The sequence below is a fragment of the Lampetra planeri genome, chromosome 1, assembly GCF_965212315.1.
Source record: "Lampetra planeri chromosome 1, kcLamPlan1.2.h2, whole genome shotgun sequence".
In the NCBI taxonomy this organism is placed as follows: Eukaryota; Metazoa; Chordata; class Hyperoartia; order Petromyzontiformes; family Petromyzontidae; genus Lampetra; species Lampetra planeri.
The window spans coordinates 525,998-544,209 of NC_136107.1; the positions used below are offsets into that span (position 1 = coordinate 525,998).

An 18,212-nucleotide genomic window follows, 5' to 3' on the forward strand; every position below is an offset into this window, starting at 1 on the left:
CACCCTCACACACACACTCACACACACACCACCGGATTGTGAATCTGCTGTTGACAAGAGCGACAATCACAGGGACAACTGAAGAGTATTTTTCTTCGACAACAATGAAGTGATTTCTAAACGACAAACAGTAACGTTCTCACGAGGTGTTATCGAAAAAAACTGCCATTATTTCAAACTACAGATGTATGTGGATACTTCTAATGACAAGAAAGTTGAGAAAATGCAAAAAAAACTTTGTTGGGCCAAACAAAGTCTGCCAATGTATTCTGTCGGTCAACGCAAGTGCACGTGTGGAGAGAGCCCTTTTGACAAGCCACAGCGGGATGAAGTTCTCCCCCCGGGGCCGTGAGGGATTATTTGACCATACTTCACCACGCTGGCCAGGAGCGGGGGTTGGTGTAGACGGGGAGCACGGACCTTGTGGGAGCGCGGAAGTCCAGTCGCACAATCTACCTTGCCGCACTCCTCTACCCGCCACGTAGGCCGGCAACGGCGGCATCGGCGGCCTACAACGCCTGTTGTGAATGGTGGTCACCCATCCAAGCACAGTCCACGCTCAACGCCTGCTTAGCAGCTTCCGAGATGTCACCCAACCGGGAGGGAACATTCCGGGACATTGGCCACGGGCTCGAGGCCGTTGGGTGCCCGACCTTTCTGGACTCGCAGGCTACCGCCAATCCTTTGGTGAAAAACGCCGCGGCCCGCCACGCAGGAGAAAACGCGGCGCTTTGAAAACAAAAATAGAATCTGCCACAGTTGGGCGGACCACCTCCCGCGGCCACGGGGCGAGCACCAGCGCCAAGCGGCGAGCACCAGCGCCAAGGGGCGGGCACGGGGCGGGCACCAGCGCCACGTGGCGGGCACGGGGCGGGCACCAGCGCCAAGCGGCGAGCACTGCCGCCACGGGGCGAGCACCAGCGCCACGCGGAGGGCACGGGGCGAGCACAGCCGCGCCGGGCGACGCCGGGCGACGCGCCCACTCCCCTCCTGAAAACATTCAAACAGCCCGAGCGGGCGCAGAGAGCGTGCTGACCTGTCCCGTGTAGATATTAGGGCCTGAGTCGCTGTATGTGAAGAGGAACATGTTGATGAAGGCAATGAGCAGGCTGGGCGCATGCTTGGACTCGTGCACCGTATAGTTGCACCACTTGTAGAAGATGAGAATGACCAGGTAGCCAAAGAGCGACAGCATGAAGATCATCTCTGGGATGAACTGCAGGTAGATGTTCCACTTCTTCTGGAAGTAACTATCAAGGGCATTTGGGAAGGAAGCCACAGTTAAAACACAAGCATTTCACCCGCCATACACCTCGCGATAAAACTGCAAGAGCTGACGGACAATCCAAGTCAAAGTGAGTTCCCGCTGCTCGAATGAGCATGGAGGCTGCAGATCCAGCAGTGCATATTCCATATTCCTAAGGCAGGGGGCTCGTCTATCCAGATGATAACCAGTGTGGACTTCCCCACAAAGTGGTACCTATCTGATCCATCCTGGAGTGATGATGGGCCAAGGCAACCCCTCACCAGGTTGTGATTATGCAACCCTCTGTGAACCACTTATTCACCCTCCAATCCACCAGGCTGGATTAGGGCATGTTCGCCGACTCAATGCACGTTGAGATCATCACTTAAACCAAACGTTGCCACTTTGCTCGGAACAAATCGCCCAAAAATATACCGGCAGTCTAGCAGCCAATCACGTGATTGGCTGGTGGGTCTCTGGGGGACGGGCGAGGGAACGGGAAATGAATCACATTACAGATTGAGCATACGAACGGTAGTTTACGAAACAGCGGTTTCTGATGAGTGTGATGATGGGTGTGTTTATTGCGCACAGTGGCACAATAACATTCCCATGCTCGCACGAGATCGTGATTACGTGAGCTTAAGAATATTCCAACCAAAGCAACGCGCGGGACATTCATTAATTCGCGCTCGGCGTGTTGACGAGAGCAAGGCACGCGCGTACATGTGGTTGAAGAGGCTCAGGACGACTCCGAACACCATGTGGATGATGCCCAGGGTAACGGACATCTTCATCTTGTACGAGTTGAGAAAGGTGAGGCGATTGGATGCGATGTTCCAGATCTGCAAGAACCGCGGGCAATCGTCAAAAATCCAATTAGCGCGGAGACAAGAACGCCGCGAAACTACGGCCGCCCCCCGGCCACGGCGATGGACGCGCGCAAAGTTCACGCGCCCAACCGTGACCAACCACGGCTCGGGCTACGTAGTCACTAGAAAAGCTTGAAAATGGCAGGAAATCCGCGGCGAGAAACAGCACTCGTCAAGGTCAGGAGGCCGGAGGTATAGCGGGCGGCAGTTTAATTGGCATGCAAACTGCCCAATTATGCAACGTAATGGAAATGCTGCAGCTTTGGTGGAGGAATGTTAAGTACTCACGGGGTCGATCCCGAATGGATAAGGACCGCCAAACACGTTGGGGACAGCTGGGTCGAGCTGCAGGATGGAGTTGCCCTTTAGATCCGCAATCCTGCAATTCGACACAGAGCGGGGTAAACGTTGCCAGCTGCTCACGAACACCGCCCGTCACGCTTCATACCAAACTGCACAAAGCAAAGTGCCCATTTAACAAAATAAAGCACTTGATCGGAAATCTACTCTGTAAGACTCTGGGAATGCATTGTTTAACAGACAGTGATTTCTATAAAACACCTCTCTAATATATGGTTACAATTTCAACCAATAGGACGATGGGGATCAGAATATTTCTTTAACTAAAAAGATGAATAAGAATTGTATTTTCCAAAACAAGCACCCGTGTTCCGATTGGCTGGTTGTGATTGGCTCCTTCCTCCCTGACGTCACACAGCGCAAGTGGGATGGGTGTCACCTAGCGACCGGAACTTGCGTTGTTCAGTACATGTGGCGCTCGCGCCATTCTGACAGCGCAACGTCTAGCACACAAGTGCCGTCTTACAGATGCAATGTTCAGTAGTTTCGCAGTGGGTAGCAACGTTGCCACGTGCGGTCCAAATCGAGTCATTTCCAGGTAATTATCAAAGTTCGACAATGTGGACCATGACGCCCGCACACAATAGCCAACTTATTCCCAAAGGCGTCACGTGATCTCTCAAGTCCACTGTAGGAGCAGACGGCTATTACCAGGCCACAGTATTAACCAGGGCGGCCCGCCGGTTTCCAACCACAGACGTCCGCAATGTGCGGCGAACGCGCCACAACTGGGCTTCGTCACCGCCACGAATGACGAAAGGTCACGACGAGGGGAAGAGTGCGAGCTGCCATCTCCGGACACCGATGTGAAAGTCTGCCCCTAGAGAGAAGAGGGAAGCACGCACGTCCAGTTCTTGGAGGTGAACATGGCACGGGGACTCCAGGAGGATCCGAACAGGTCCAACGACTTGGAGAAGCAGTCGTTGTAGATGAGGCCCGTGTAGATGGAGAAGAGCCCCATGAGCAGGATGATGTAGCGCCCGGCGAAGAACGTGTTCCAGATCTGCCGAGGTGGCGGGGAGCACAGATAAGGCGACGGGACGACCTCCGCATCGTAAACTATGGACAACATTTTTGGTGACGCTGCGGCCGCCACACGCTGGCGGTGGTGCAAAGGCACAAAAAAATGGGAAACAATTAACACATTCTAGATTTGAAGCTTTCGTGACTGCAAGGAATCATCTTCTTAGGTTTTTTCGGTAAAGTCACGTAGGTAAAACATCAAAATGAATGAAAATAAAATAAAAATTAACACATTCGTAAATAATGACACTGTGTGGCCCTCGAAGACAAACAGCACTGAAGGACACTGTGTGCTGGCGTAAAATAGTTAAAATTAGCCAAACTAAACCAATTCTACCACAAGTTAGTTGATGGGGAAACGTCGCCGGGACTAGAAGCAATAGATTAGGATCCGTGCCGTACTCGCCATGTGTCGATTTACCCCTTAATCTTTCAAGACCCCGTTACATTGTGTACTTTTTGATGCAAGGAGAAAACATCACATTCTAATGTGAATCTCGTTGGGATGCACAACCCTCAACAAATAATCATAATAATAAAAGGGGTAAAATGAAATAAAAGGCAACGTTTCGGACAACATCCCCTGCTCCAGAGCACGTGCATTCTAAGATTCCCGGGGAGAAACCTGCCGCTTCCACAGCCGCCCCCTTTCCGTGCCCTCTCTGACGACATCCCAAAAGGGCGGAGCTTTGATGTTGACAACACAAACGCGTTCGTTCAACAACCACGCACATCGACGGGCAGCCGGACACCGCGTCCTAAATAATGCTGGGAACCGGAGAGTCGCGCGCGGGTCACAGAAACCGAACACGACGACGAGGGCGACGACGACGTCCATGAGCGGTGCACCCGACACGTAACCGACGTCTCGCCCGGAAGCGAAACGGCCAAGAGAGCAATGACCGGCACGCGCAGTGCGGGGGGGGGGGGTTGGGGGGGTGTGCCGGCACGCAGTCACCTCGCTCTCGATGCGCTGCGCCATGAGGCGGCTCTCGCGAATCACCATCCACAGAGCAAACGCCGTTATGAGCGTCCCGTGGCCCCAGTCGCCGAACATGACGGCGAACAGGAAGGGGAAGGTGATGACGGTGTACGGGGCTGCGGACACACAACACCAACAGGTCAACGGCGGCGGCGGCGGCGTGCACAATATCAGTCGCAATGTTGCCAAGCGGACAAAACGCCTCCTTCACATCCACGTCGCATCGGCCGCGAGGCCGACTTCCTAGCAGAGCGGCATTGGTGCAACGCAAGCAAGCTCTGGACCGGTGTCGCCATTGGGTGTCTCGTCAGCGGGCAAACACAGATGTTCAATGCAGAGCCTTTCCAGAGGAGAATATTGTCAACAGATGCAATATGGCTGCTAACCCTAACCAACGTCCCCAGTTTTATTGCACATGCATCGTGTCGCGAGGCAGTGTCTGTCATTCAAAACTCTCACGCGGCAATGTATCACGTCGTGTTCGAGAACGACACGCAGATGGGGATATCACAGAACTGTTTCTGAGATCCCTTCAACTCTACCTGCACGACGTGGGGGCTATGCTTTTTACCAAATGCCGTGCAACGGGTAAATGTTCGTTGCCTACAAAATGAGAATAATTCTTCGGGCTGGAATTTTGCCAAATTCCATGACATGTCTAAATTAATACCGTGGGATGTTTGAGCAGCAGTCGGTAAGTGGGCCGAGACCGGCTGAGACTGGCTTCTTCACTGGTGGCTTGCTGGATTGAAAGGAGAATCTCTGCTACAAGCCCTGAGTCCACACGTCGGCTGGACAAATATATGACTGTACAGACAGCCCATGTCAGATGTGGAAAGAATGCGCAGCTGCGCATCAGCAAATATTTGAAACGTAGGAAAAATGAACTACACCCAGTTTACAATACAAACCCAAACATCAATAAATGACATATCATCCTGTGACTTACAATTGTAAATGAGAACAGCCAATGCACAAATATAGACAAAACCAGCAACGATACTTTGCTGTGCGCAGAAACTCATTGTGGTGCAGCTTGTGGACACGAGAACCCAGCACACGCGCTGTACATTACACATCCCGACTGTACGTTAGACATCCCGAGTGCCCGCTCAGCAAGCGCATCTGTCTTCTTAACGGAGACCCGGCTTCGATCTGGCGCAGGAGCCGCGGACGTTGGGAGCGACGTGCGCGTGTGTTCTTTACACAGTGCGGCACTCTGCCCGCCGATCGGGGAAAGCCGGGCAAACACGCGAGGGCCTTACACCGCAAGGTTCAGATTAGAAGGCAATTCTCTTGTTGCATTAAAAAGTACAAAGTGTAACTGGCTCTTGAGAAATTAATGGGTAAATCAACACTTGCCTAGCGTGAAATGGATCAAAATCGAAAGCTTCGAATTTTAATTTGCACATGCCTGTGTTTTACATATATATATAATCCCATATACACATATTTACACAACTGCGCAGACATTTCACACACACAACAAACACGGTCCCTTACACACCAATTGCAATTCTCAGGACAAATCTGTATTTTCATTTGCCCCAGTTTCCAAAATTGGTTTTTTACCCTTTTATATGGCAACAAAACTGACACCTTTGTTTTTTACAAGGAGTTATGTTTGCATTGACCACAATACCTGCGGTCGGAATGCAAACAAAAAACACAACTCTGATAATGTATGCACTATCCTTGAAATTGATTGGTCCACACCCGAGACAGCTTTTCTTAGAGCCTAGTCTCACATGACCATGTTGGACCAGATGACACCTTTTGGCGTTGTGTTTTTTGTTTGCATTCCGACCACAGGTATTGTTGTCAATGCAAACATGACTCCTTGTAAAAAAAAAGGTGTCCGTTTTGTTGCCAGATAAAAGGGTAAAAAAACAATTATCATATTTTGCTACTGGCAAAGGAGATTCCAATGGTGTCCTGGCAGGATAACGAACTTCTACAAGGCACAGTGACATCAAAGCTCGCACCACACATTCCGTAAAACAAATCGATAATCACACGAACATTCGCAGCAGAGTGCAACATTCATTTGATGAATATTGGCAGCAACGCACCACGAGCGATAACGACTTCAGTCTGAACATCATCGGACAGCCGCAACGTTGAGCTCTCTCACCGGCCTAGAGACGCCGCCACCGCATCAAGAGAGGCAACGCCGGCCAGGCAAAACAATTATTCCTTAAATTGATTTGAAATTCAACAAAGAAGAGGAGAGGCCTCGAGGGGAGAGGCCTCGAGAGGAGATCCACAATGGGAGAGACAATTGCCTTGACGAATGACCGGGACGCGAGGGTCTCGTCGCATGCAAACAATCGCTCGCCAGCATCACTGGGAAGAGAACGATGGACGATGTGGAGGCCATCCGACCCCACGTGATCAACGCTGGGATCAGGAACGGTTTCTCGACAGTTGACCACACGCACCGTCCCCATGTGCGCCGTGTCCTTCCTCAAAGACGTCGGAGAGATCGAGGCCTCCCTTTTATTTTGACTCTGTCCTTGATTTTAATCAAGATGTCTGCATTGAATACTCTCAATTGCATCCAGTTGTTCAAGCTACTAAATACACGCAAGCAAGCAGAGTGTGGAACAATGCATTACCTATAGCTCGAATTGGTTATGATTATAATGAAAACAACAAACCTATTTCATTCAACGAGAACGTGTTGAGTCCTAGACGTTACCTGCAAATTACGTGTCATTTGACGAAGACAATTAAAACATAAATCTGAAAAGTGCAGAAAAAAGCAAGGGGAAGTGCGCGATTGTAATGAGCGAGAGACAGAATGGGGGAAGCGTGGATCGGAGTGCACACGCAAAACAAGACGCACATCTTACTGAAAAAACCTAAGAATATGAACATCTTACTGACGGCTAGACCCAAGTGGGCAGGAGGAGTCCCTAGAGGGGATGCTGGCCGGTGGCCGACACAAATAGCGGAGCGGCGGTCACAGGATGGAACGTGCCAGCGGGGTCATCCACCACCACCACCACCGCGGAGATGGATCGGCGAGATACACCGTGCGCAGGAGCGAGATGGAGCGTCGCATCGAGAGACCGGTGGCTCGGGGGAAGCCTTCATCCGGCAGTGGATAGATGAAGGCTGATGATTTCCAAGAGGTGGTTATTGCTCATTGAAACCTGCAAGTCGGTAAAGCGCCTACACTCGGTTACAAGCTGTTCTTGTTGTTCAGATATAAAAAATTTAAGAACATTTCTGAACACATTTGCAAAAATTACACACGCACTCAAAGCGTGAACACGACGGCTGCTACGGTGATTAATATCGCCCACGATGCAGCACTAAAGCGCTCCGGTAAGCTTCTTTAAGTCTTGACTTTTGTACAAAAACACGTCCCCACAAAACCAAAACACATTACGGCGCCGGAGGGCATCGCTGATCCATGGCTGGGACGAGCCGATGGCCACGTGTCACGGACGCAAGAGTGCGTGCCGTCTCTCGCGCTACGCTCACTACGCTCACTACGCGCGCTACACTCGCTCCGTGCATGGCTCGCTCCGCGCTTCGGGGTACGCGCTGCAGCCTGCGAGGCACAGCAGCGGCACATGCACACATTGCAAAGACAAACATGGAAACATTCTAATACGATTTAAAACTTAATCGTTTTCTGACTTGAAAAGGAATTAATCGTCGATTCATAATGCTTCGTCGCCAAAAAGCAAGCTTTACTCTGCAAGCGTTATCACTGGCAGTCTTGGACAATTATGGTTGGTGAATAAACTAAAATGAAATGTATTATTGATGTACACAAACAAAAGACTTGTTTATATATGTATAGAAAAACATTTGGCGTTTTAGTGCACGAATATTATGCACCAGCACCAAATATAGCGTTTAATAATACATTACTAGATTGTGTCCACTTTATAATGATTGCTTTATTTTACATTGCCAAACAGATTTAATTAACACCTTCACTCGCTATCTTGAATAAACACAGACCGCCGCAGAGTAAAGTAGACTCGTGCCCTTTCACATGGCGCGAGCGCTGCATGCACAGCTGTGGATGCAGCCACGGTGCGTGCGGTGGTCCCAACACGGCGCTCTGTGAACCTCTGCCAAGCCCCACTTCTGCAGACGAGGGCCTCCCCACGCCGTGTTGTTGGGCACGGCAGACGTTTTGACCATACTTCACCGATGTGGTCACTGCGGCAGGTCAGAGAGATCACTCGCCAGTCGTGCGTGACTCTGGCCAGGAATCAAACTCGGATCACCGGGGTATAGAGCGCGGCGCGCTCACCGCGGCACATTCACCGCTGCCCCGCCAGGCAAGCTTCGCGTTACCGGAGATGGCAACATTTAATATGGCTCTCGTGGGATTCTGCACAATTACGTTTATATATAAATTGGTCGGAGCAAACCGTCGGTTCCGGTAAATTTGATGCAATTAATATTCGTGTATGTATAATTTTATGCAATTAATATTCGTGCATGTATAATTTGATGTAATGAATATTTGTCTATGTGGAAGCAGTATTTCCTGCGTAGTCTGTAGCGCGTTCGTTGTCACCCATGTCTATCCGGTTGCCTCTGCTCTGTCCCCTTGGCTTCACTGCCGTACGCTCCGTTTCATGTCTTTCGCTTTTGTCGCACAGGGGACCCGGCTCACCCTGGGAAATGTCGCTCTCGTGGCCTCTCGAGTTCTCGCCAGGTTACAGAAAACAAACGTGAACTTCAAACTACCGGCCAATCAATTAAATTCGCGCGAGGGTTCGCCGCGAGGCGCGAAGAGGCCGGCTGTGCGCACGCCAGCGGCGGTTGACCTCGTCGGGCAATTTTGGCAAACTCGAAAATTCCACCCCCCCCCCCCGCAAAAATGACCCTCCTGATATTACACGTTTACACGTGGCGATCACCCCCCCCCCCCCCCCACCAGAAGACTCATGCCACTTTGCTGGCCGGGAGCCGAGTCACCTTTTGCCCACAGGGACGGCTGCCACCGGGGGTGCCCCCTTTCAAATGCGTTGACATGAGGTGCGATGTGAAGCGCTCCGAGACATCTCGGCGTGTCGGAGGGCGACTCTCAAACACCAAACGAGTGTCATCGTCGTCGTCATTGTCATCGTCGTCGTCGTCATCGTCGTCGTCGTCGTCACGCACCTGGGTTGATCTCGCGGTAGTTCCCCACGCCGTACGCGTCGACGATGTTCTGAAATCCGGCCGTGAACTTGTTCGTGCGGTTGAAGGTGGGAGGCGTCTGTTTGGTTTGCATCCGGTTCAAAATGGATGGAACGGTCGAACCACTTTGCTCCTGGAATAAAAAAGATTGTCAAGAATAAAATAATCGCAGCAGCAGCAAAGCAGCTCACGCTCAGAGGTGGCAAAAGTCACCCTGAAGCTGGCTTGCTTATCGTAAAGCCCGACACTGGAATCCTCATCCCTGCTGCAGGAGCCTAAACTAGAACACTAAACTATTTATTTTACAAGGCAAGGCCGACTGAGCTATATAGCTCTTCTTCAGAAGCGACCTGGCCACAAAATGATAGCGCAACGAAGTGGCTAATCGTATGGAGATTTATAGCAGCCAAATACTCTAACTGCGTGATTCTAAATGTGGAGGGAAAACACCGGAGGACCTGGAGAAAATCCACACGACCACGGGGAGAGACACATGCAAACTCCAAATATGTCAGGGTCCAGGGGCTTGAACCCACGGCCTCCTGCATACCAGGCGAGGTAGTTCACATCTCGTCATCATGGGTCAGCGTGGTAGGTGCATAAACAGAGGGCACTACGCACTATTCTAAGCAACTGCTAAGCTAATGAGTCTGTCCACTAAGTGGCACGTTCACTCCACACTGGTCGGCACCAACCGTACCCAGGTGAACAATAAGACAGGAGCAGACAACTTCTATCAACTCAGCTCTGCATGATCTGACACAGCTGGCCTGCGGAGTAATTATAGTAACGAAAACGACCAAATCACAAACATGCCAGGTCAATGTCACACACATCACGTTCCTATCGATTTGGGCATGTGGGCTGTGACCCGGCTTGGCAAGCAGAGACCAAAACACATGGAATGCAATTATTGGTTGGTTGCGATTACTTGCTGGATATCCACATTTATCGACGGCCACTTACAATATTTCTCAAATCCTCAAACTACCCTTGCTTGACCGACACATTCATGGTTAGTTTTAGCGTCAGATGGCGCGAGTACAAAACGTGCCGTGCACCCTCCTCCACCCGACTTGGCCAAATGATCAAGTTGTCACGTGATGAACAAACGTGCCAATTGAGCAGCAGCACCAGCTGTTCTGGAGAGCGGTCTCACAACATGTAACACATTGGAGTGGACGTGGTGCTCGTAGCGGCAGCCAGCATCAACAGGCAGTTGTCAGAATCGCCAACACGTATTTTGCTCTCACGCGATCGATCTCAAAAATCAATTACGACTCGTAATATTGGTCGCGAAGGCCCGCCACGTGTGAAATACACCGACACGTTTGTTTTCATCACCGTCACCGCGTGACTACCGACGTAATGGAAGTCGCCCGTCAGTCATTCCGGTCTCAACTCGAGATTCCAAAGTGCCGGGTTGCGCCGAAGTGGTCGCGGACCTAAAATTGTGCCTCAGTGCTCATCTCCCATTTACAGCCCTGAGCCAGCGGTGAAAATTCCTCATTCCCATGACGGGGGCGAGCTTATCCACCAGTACAAGTACTGTGGAGACTTATTTTATCGACCCGGGAGGGATGATGGGCCGAGTCAACCTCCAAACCACGATTTGAACTTGCGACCTTCCGGCTGCCGGAGTCCATCACCACCCCGGTGAATACCAACAGGGCCTCTGGTGAGCATGCAGAGCGAGCCGCAGCGTGGGGGGGGGGGGGGGGTTCACGGGCGCGCGTGCCGAGCCGGACGTACCGTCCCCCTGCGCAGGGCGAACTGGATGGAGTCCAGGTCCCCGACGGGACACCACACCTCGGCGATGAGGCACTTCTGCGTGACGTCGATGTTGCACAGGTTGAGCGTGTGGTAGATGGCCTTCATCTTGCGCACCCTGATGGACCAGATGCGGATGTTCTGTGCGGCCGAGGCCAGCACGCGCTGACGGTGGTCGTCCGTCTGGTTGAGCACCTGGAGAGGCACAAAGACAACTGGGTACAGCGGCGCCTCTCGGTCAAGTTTAAATTTATTTATTTATTTTCTCGGCGTAATTTTTACACTTTTACAAACTGCGGACAGAAAACACGAATGCGATGACGTATATTATTCACGCGTTTGTTATTTATTTTCTCTGCAACGATGCTAATGACTACATTGTGCTATGTATTGTATCGTCTTTTGTACAACAGAGGACACATATCTTAGATAGAGAGAGTCCTTGCGTATGAAGATCTGGCAGTTCACCGACATGATTCAAGAAAGCCTGACTGCTGATGAGACACTGTGTGCTGAAAACAGTCCAGAGTTTTGCGTGCACCAAATCAATGCCGATGATAGGATTTGTAAACGTGCTGAGAAAGCACTCAACCTCTGTGGCCTCTGAAATAGGGCCGTGGCCTGGAACGTCGCCGCAGTGGTTTTGTGCATTGTGCTTGTGCACCACTGCCAATGCAGTAACACCAAACACAATTTAGCAATTACGAAGGAGACATTTTGGCTGCTCGTCTATATTCTTAATTATAATCCTCAATGATTATTTGGAGTTCAGTTTGAGGTTAACTCAACATTAATTCGACAATGAAACGTGAGCAGTGTCAAGTCATTGTACACCCAAGAGGGGCTTGTCCAGCTGCCTGTGCAGAAGATACATGAGCGACCGCTTACGAGTCTTCTCTGAATTCAAATCACTTCACTTTTCACTCTCCATTAATCTCACGCACCATCATCCTTCATATTTATGCAATGCTTACACAACTTTATCCTCCCCCCCCACTACATGCTCTCTGCATGCTTCTGTGCAACTAATCCTTCGCACATCCGTCCGTCCACGTGAAAAATCCAAGTACCTTGTTTTTGCTGCACATCCCATCATCCGCCACGCGACCTTTTGGGAGAGTTACTTTGTTTTCAGCTGTTCAGCTTTTCATCGGCTCGACACAAACTAAACTGTGGACCGGTTTCAACATTCATCGTCTCGCCTGCAGAGGCAGGATCTGTTTCAATCAAAGCCGGTGAACGGCCAGATGTTTACAGGCAAGGGTCCTCTCTGTTTGACACGCCTCCCCGTGTAATGCAAGCTGTACAGGCTTGGCGATGTGTGCTCACGACCACACGCCTGAGTGCCGCGGCCAGGACGGGTGGTCTTGCTGTGAGGCGCAACCGACTGTAGAGGGATCCAAGTCTTGCCATGAAGCACAGCTTCCTTTGGCACTTAAAACCCGCAATGTGAATGGTAATTTTCCACTTTAATTCCCACTAATGATGCAAAAAACAGACGTCAAGGACACTTAGCAGATTGCTGCACAGATGCTTAACCTAATAATAGCCTTAGTGTCATGATTTAATTATCGTGCCACGCACAGCATTTCTTTGGAACGAAGCGAAGTTCCACTAGTTCAATCCCAAGTCACCAACACAACACGCGCGCACATCAGAGGTTTACAGCCCCACGAGCCGCACACTCACAACGTGAGTTGTCTACACGAGGTGCGAGTATGGATTTAAAGTGGCAGAGCTTAGTACCGTCTGTAGGTCATCGATACGGTTATTGACTCCCGCCTCCATTTCCTTCCTCTCCAGAGGCGTCTCTGGGCATGGGTAAAGCGTCGCACGGAATCTGCAAACAACACAGCGCAGGCCTCTTACCCAGCCGGCAGGCATTCTACACTGGGCAGGGTTGGGCTGGGCGGGGTGGGGCTGGGCTGGGTGGGGCAGGGCTGGGTGGGGCAGGGCGGGGTTGGGCAGGGGGGGCGGGGTGGGGCTGGGCTGGGCAGGGTGGGGTGGGGCTGGGCAGGGTGGGGTGAAGCAGGGCAGGGTGGGGCAGGGCGGGGTGGGGCTGAGCTGGGCAGGGTAGGGTGGGGCTGGGCAGGGTGGGGTGGGGCAGGGGGGGGCGGGGTGGGGCAGGGTGGGGTGGGGCTGGGCTGGGCAGGGCGGGGTGGGGCAGGGGGGGGCGGGGTGGGGCTGAGCTGGGCAGGGTAGGGTGGGGCTGGGCAGGGCAGGGTAGGGCAAGGCGGGGTGGGGCTGGGCAGGGTGGGGCTGGGCAGGGCGGGGTGGGGCTGGGCTGGGCAGGGTGGGGTGGGGCTGGGCAGGGTGGGGTGAAGCAGGGCAGGGTGGGGCTGGGCTGGGCAGGGCAGGCTGGGGCAGGGCGGGGTGGGTCTGGGCAGGGTGGGGCTGGGCAGGGCAGGGCAGGGTAGGGCAAGGCGGGGTGGGGCTGGGCAGGGTGGGGCTGGGCAGGGCGGGGTGGGGCTGGGCTGGGCAGGGTGGGGTGGGGCTGGGCAGGGAGGGGTGGGGTGAGGCTGGGCAGGGCAAGGTGGGGTGGGGCTGGGCAGGGCAGGGTGGGGTGGGGCTGGGCAGGGCAGGGCGGGGCAGAGCGGGGCGGGGCGGAGCAGGGGGGTTCCCCGCCCTGCCGCTGGATTGTGGGAAGCTCAGCGAGCAGCAGCGGCCGGCCGCTTGAATGTTTTGTGGGGCGGCGGTGACGCGGCAGTAGCGGGGGGGGGTTTACATGAATTCTGTACCGCGATGCTAATGGATTGTGCGCCGCATGCACGCACGCGAACGTGTGTGTTGAGCACGGACGTATTCCGGCGTTACGCCGAGTTGATGCCACCGACGAATGAGAGTGGCCCAAGTGTGCGTTGGGAAGCGAAGGGCGACGTTCTATTTTGGAAACGCTTCACTGCATTGGGTATAAATTCTGTCAAAACGAGTAAAAATGCTGCTGAAAGATCGCGGGCTGTGCCCTTCCAATGCTGCAACGTTGGCTCTTAGCGCAATGCACGTCATCAGCATTATTTGAAACCGCTGAATTCCAGGTAAAGGCATGGATTTTTTTTGCCAGCCTGCGAGACCCCGAGCCGTGCGCTCACCTTCAGCGGTTGCACGCGAAATTAAACGATTGCACGAGTGTCAAATTGCTCGTGGCAAGGCGTGTGATTGCGTAGATACGTTACGAGTATTATTCAAATCCGCGGTGGATATTACACATCCCCATGGGGAGAACCGGTCCATCCAAGGGGCGATCAATGTCGACTTCCCACAAATAAGGATCTCATTTTATTGACCCTCGGAACGATTACTAGCCGAGTCAACCCAACACGAGGATTTTAACTCATAAACCTCCAATAATGAGTCGCGTCCTCTAAACAGAGTGGCACACAGCCCAGATGGACGCGTGCTGCCGTATAAAATAAAAGTAACGATGAGGTAGAGGCTCTCGTCAATCCCCTGCGGTGTGCGGGCCTCCCCTCACCGTACGGGTCACGGGTGCCAATTTGACCATACTACTTCACCACCACGCCGGTTGGTGGGGGCTGGTGAACGGGGGCGGTGGGGCAGGGGTGGGGGGCGGTGTGGACTTGGCGGCCAGCGATGTTAGCCGTGGCGGGGAATTAAACTCAGGCGGCACAAGCTCGTCGCGCAAGGCTCTAGCCACTGCGCCGCTGCCGCCGCTCCACCCCCAGTGGGATTCGTCGCCGCGTGCAAATGTCGGCGTTGGTCCGTCCCTATTGAGCTGGGGGAAGGAGGCAACTCGGCGGACGGTTCCCAGAGGCCACGACCTTGCCGGCGGTCGTCGACGCGCGAGCGAGGGCTCACCCTTCGCAGATCTTCTTCACGCGGTGCTTTAACTGGTCACCTTGGAAAAAGATGATGAAGACGGACTTGTGGACCTGGTCTCCCTGGTGGAAACAGCGCGCGGCACGATTTAGGGAGCGCCGCGGCATCAGCACAATTTTATCTGAGCGCGCGGCTGCATGCCTCGGTGGAGGAAACAAAGCGCCGCGATTTACTGAAATTGCCATCGTTATCACTAAACGGCACCGTACAAGCGGCGAAACAAACGCGATACTCATGTTTGGACAATAGCTCTTTCAAGGCAGCCCACGCAACTTCTGAATATATATACGCGTTGTGTTTTTCCAATGGCCGTATATTTATGCCGTTGCTACAAATGCACAGGAATAAATCAATGCTAAGGTGCTGTGAGCAGCCGACCAAATTCTACGACGCGTTGTAACTTATTTTTGCCATGCGGTGCTTATGCCAAACATGTGCAATATTTTTAGCAAATCGTCATCGTTGCCACTTTGTTCACAGGGCTCAAGTTGAAGCATGGCAATACCGGTGTCTAATTCAATACATCAATAGCGATACACGAGGACTGGCCGGGAAACGGGGGGAAGGGAGCGAGCGGCAAAGATCTTTTGAGGACCGCTTCTGTCTGCATGAAATTGCATGCGGTGAAATGTCAGGACGACATAAGGCGATGGCTTTCGTAATGGATTAAACTAGATGGCACTTAATGTAATAAATTGGCGAGCACAAGCTTGTTCAGTTGATCAACTCCCTGGAATGCCAGGAAGGATGATGCATCAACGTCTTGCTTGCACAACCTTTTTTGTAACGACCTTGGGCAATAACTTCTCGAAAGTGATCGGGGCTCATGTGTGAATTCACACAGTCCATGGGTAACGACGAGGTTGTAATTAAACAGCACGATGATGATGATTCGCGATGACTGCAATCATGGGTGATGACTACGATTACAATACAAAGCTCTGCATGCAATGTCACAAATATGACCCTTTAAAAAAATAACATTTTTAATAATTGTCAGAATTATCACGCGAAACAATGAGCTGCCATGAAGAGAGGTCTCTGTTAAAAACAACCGCGGCAGCGCGAAGCGCAACGCCAGATGAGCGGCTTCCTCCCAACACGGACGCGGCTGCCGCTTCGTCGCCCCGAACACGGCGCTTCACGCGCCCACCGCGGGGACGGTGAGAATCCTCAAACAGCGGCCGTGGTGTCGGCATGGCGGTGAAGCCGGGGGGGGGGGGGGGGGGGGCCGCGTGCGGCGTGGGCACCGTGGAGGGGTCCTCCAGGGGACTGTCGATGTCGGTCTGACGCAGGAACACGTTGCCACGGCACACGCGCCACAGCATCCTCTCGAAGGTGGGGATGCGCTCCCGGTTGATCACGCCTGCCACGAACCTACGCAAGCAGGCGCAGCAGCAGCAGCACGGCCAGGCAGCGGCGACACCGGCGTTTTTTCACTCCAAGGCAGCCGTGCAAACGTTCTCGTCGACCGTGCCTCGCTTGAATGTTGCGCGGCTATTTACGGTTAGTCGTATTTTACGCTTTGTTTTTTTTGTTTTGCTCGCATTTAGATATTTCACCTGCAAAATCCCTTGAGGTGCAACATCTCATTTGCAAGGGCGTGCAGCAGGGTGAATTACAATTTTTCCATGACCTCTATTTGCTTAATCTAGTCGCTTGCCTTTCCATTAATTAATATGCATTCATTTCATATTGATCTTTTTTTAAGTGCAAATCACCTTTTTATTTGGCCTTATACACAAAATTGCTGTTGAAGTTAGCTTACATTTGTTACATTGAAATGCTTTTAAAATACTGTGCACTCAAATCCGTTCCATTGTAACCCAGGGTCACTCTTGCAAGAGAGCCGCAGTTGCTTCGTGGCGTCCCCATGGGCCAAGTAAAGGGGACTGCCCGACAAGCACCGACGTGTCCGTGCGGACACACGGCCTGGGCCTGCGTCAGGCACGCCACGAGGGCGGCCCAACGCGGGCCCCCGGCCTGGGCCACCAGCTGCCCGGGTCTGCACTAAGAGGAGGCAGCGTGTTGATGTGCAACACACACACACACAGTTCAACACGTAGGCCTTCGCAACCAGTATTATAAATAATAAATGTTTTTGGGTTAGATCGCGTAAGTATAAATGTATATTCTTGGTTCTTTCGGTAAAGTCACGTAGAAGGGAAAAAATAAAGTAATACAAAAATATTTTATTATTTCCCTTCTACGTGACTTTACCGAAAGAACCAAGAATATGAATCCCTGCAGTCACGAAAGCTTTAAATAAAAATATTAAGTATAAATGTGTCGCAACCCTCCACCACACACACAGTTATATATTCGTGTGCCCACAACGGACGTCGCTAAAATTAACGTTGCTTCTTACGACACATCGCGCCTATTAACGACACACAACAGGAACGGCGGCGGCGGCTAAATGTGGAGCGGTCTGCGGCAGCGGTGTGCAACACTCAATTGTAACAATAGACCGCTCTCCACAGATTATTCCCAGCGCATCACGAAGCTGCATGTTGCCCAGTACGGTACGTAAAAGTTGTCAGCGTTAACTAAGCAAGGTTCCATTACTCCGAAGGATTATTCAGTAAATCAAGCCTCTCCTCGTAACGGCCCATTGTGCCAGCACAGGATTAACAGTGACCCCTGCCTCGACGGTTATTACGGAATGTGTGCAGATTGTCAAAAAGTGATTTCCTGCTCCAATGAGCATCGCATGTTTACGGCCAAACCGGTGGTGGAAATTACAATCATATGGTGGCGGACAGTCTATTCATAGGATAACCACTATTGACTCATCCACAAAGTGGTACGATTTTATCCACCCTGGTGGGATGATGGGCTGAGTCAACCACCAACCAGGGTTTGAACTCGTGACTTTCCCACTGCAAGCCACCCACTCTACTGCTGAACCACTCGGCCAGATTGCAGAGTGGAAATGGCAATGTTAGCGGAATAAAACTCGCTT

At 52.2% G+C, this 18,212-nt stretch overlaps 1 protein-coding gene across 7 annotated transcripts in view; it reads right to left on the reverse strand.

Annotated features, from left to right (window-relative positions):
* LOC144720392 (V-type proton ATPase 116 kDa subunit a 1-like) overlaps positions 1-18,212 on the reverse strand; it is a 73,573-nt gene that overhangs the window by 37,409 nt on the left and 17,952 nt on the right. For all 7 annotated transcript variants that reach the window (XM_078597663.1, XM_078597489.1, XM_078597318.1 and 4 more), the window contains exons 7-16: positions 16,498-16,624; positions 15,227-15,309; positions 13,157-13,250; positions 11,393-11,605; positions 9,623-9,773; positions 4,460-4,599; positions 3,324-3,481; positions 2,407-2,497; positions 1,973-2,091; positions 1,037-1,250 (exon numbers count right to left, since the gene is read on the reverse strand). In XM_078597663.1, coding sequence (XP_078453789.1) covers positions 1,037-1,250; positions 1,973-2,091; positions 2,407-2,497; positions 3,324-3,481; positions 4,460-4,599; positions 9,623-9,773; positions 11,393-11,605; positions 13,157-13,250; positions 15,227-15,309; positions 16,498-16,624 — 1,390 coding nt within the window. The remainder of the gene's footprint in view (positions 1-1,036; positions 1,251-1,972; positions 2,092-2,406; positions 2,498-3,323; positions 3,482-4,459; positions 4,600-9,622; positions 9,774-11,392; positions 11,606-13,156; positions 13,251-15,226; positions 15,310-16,497; positions 16,625-18,212) is intronic.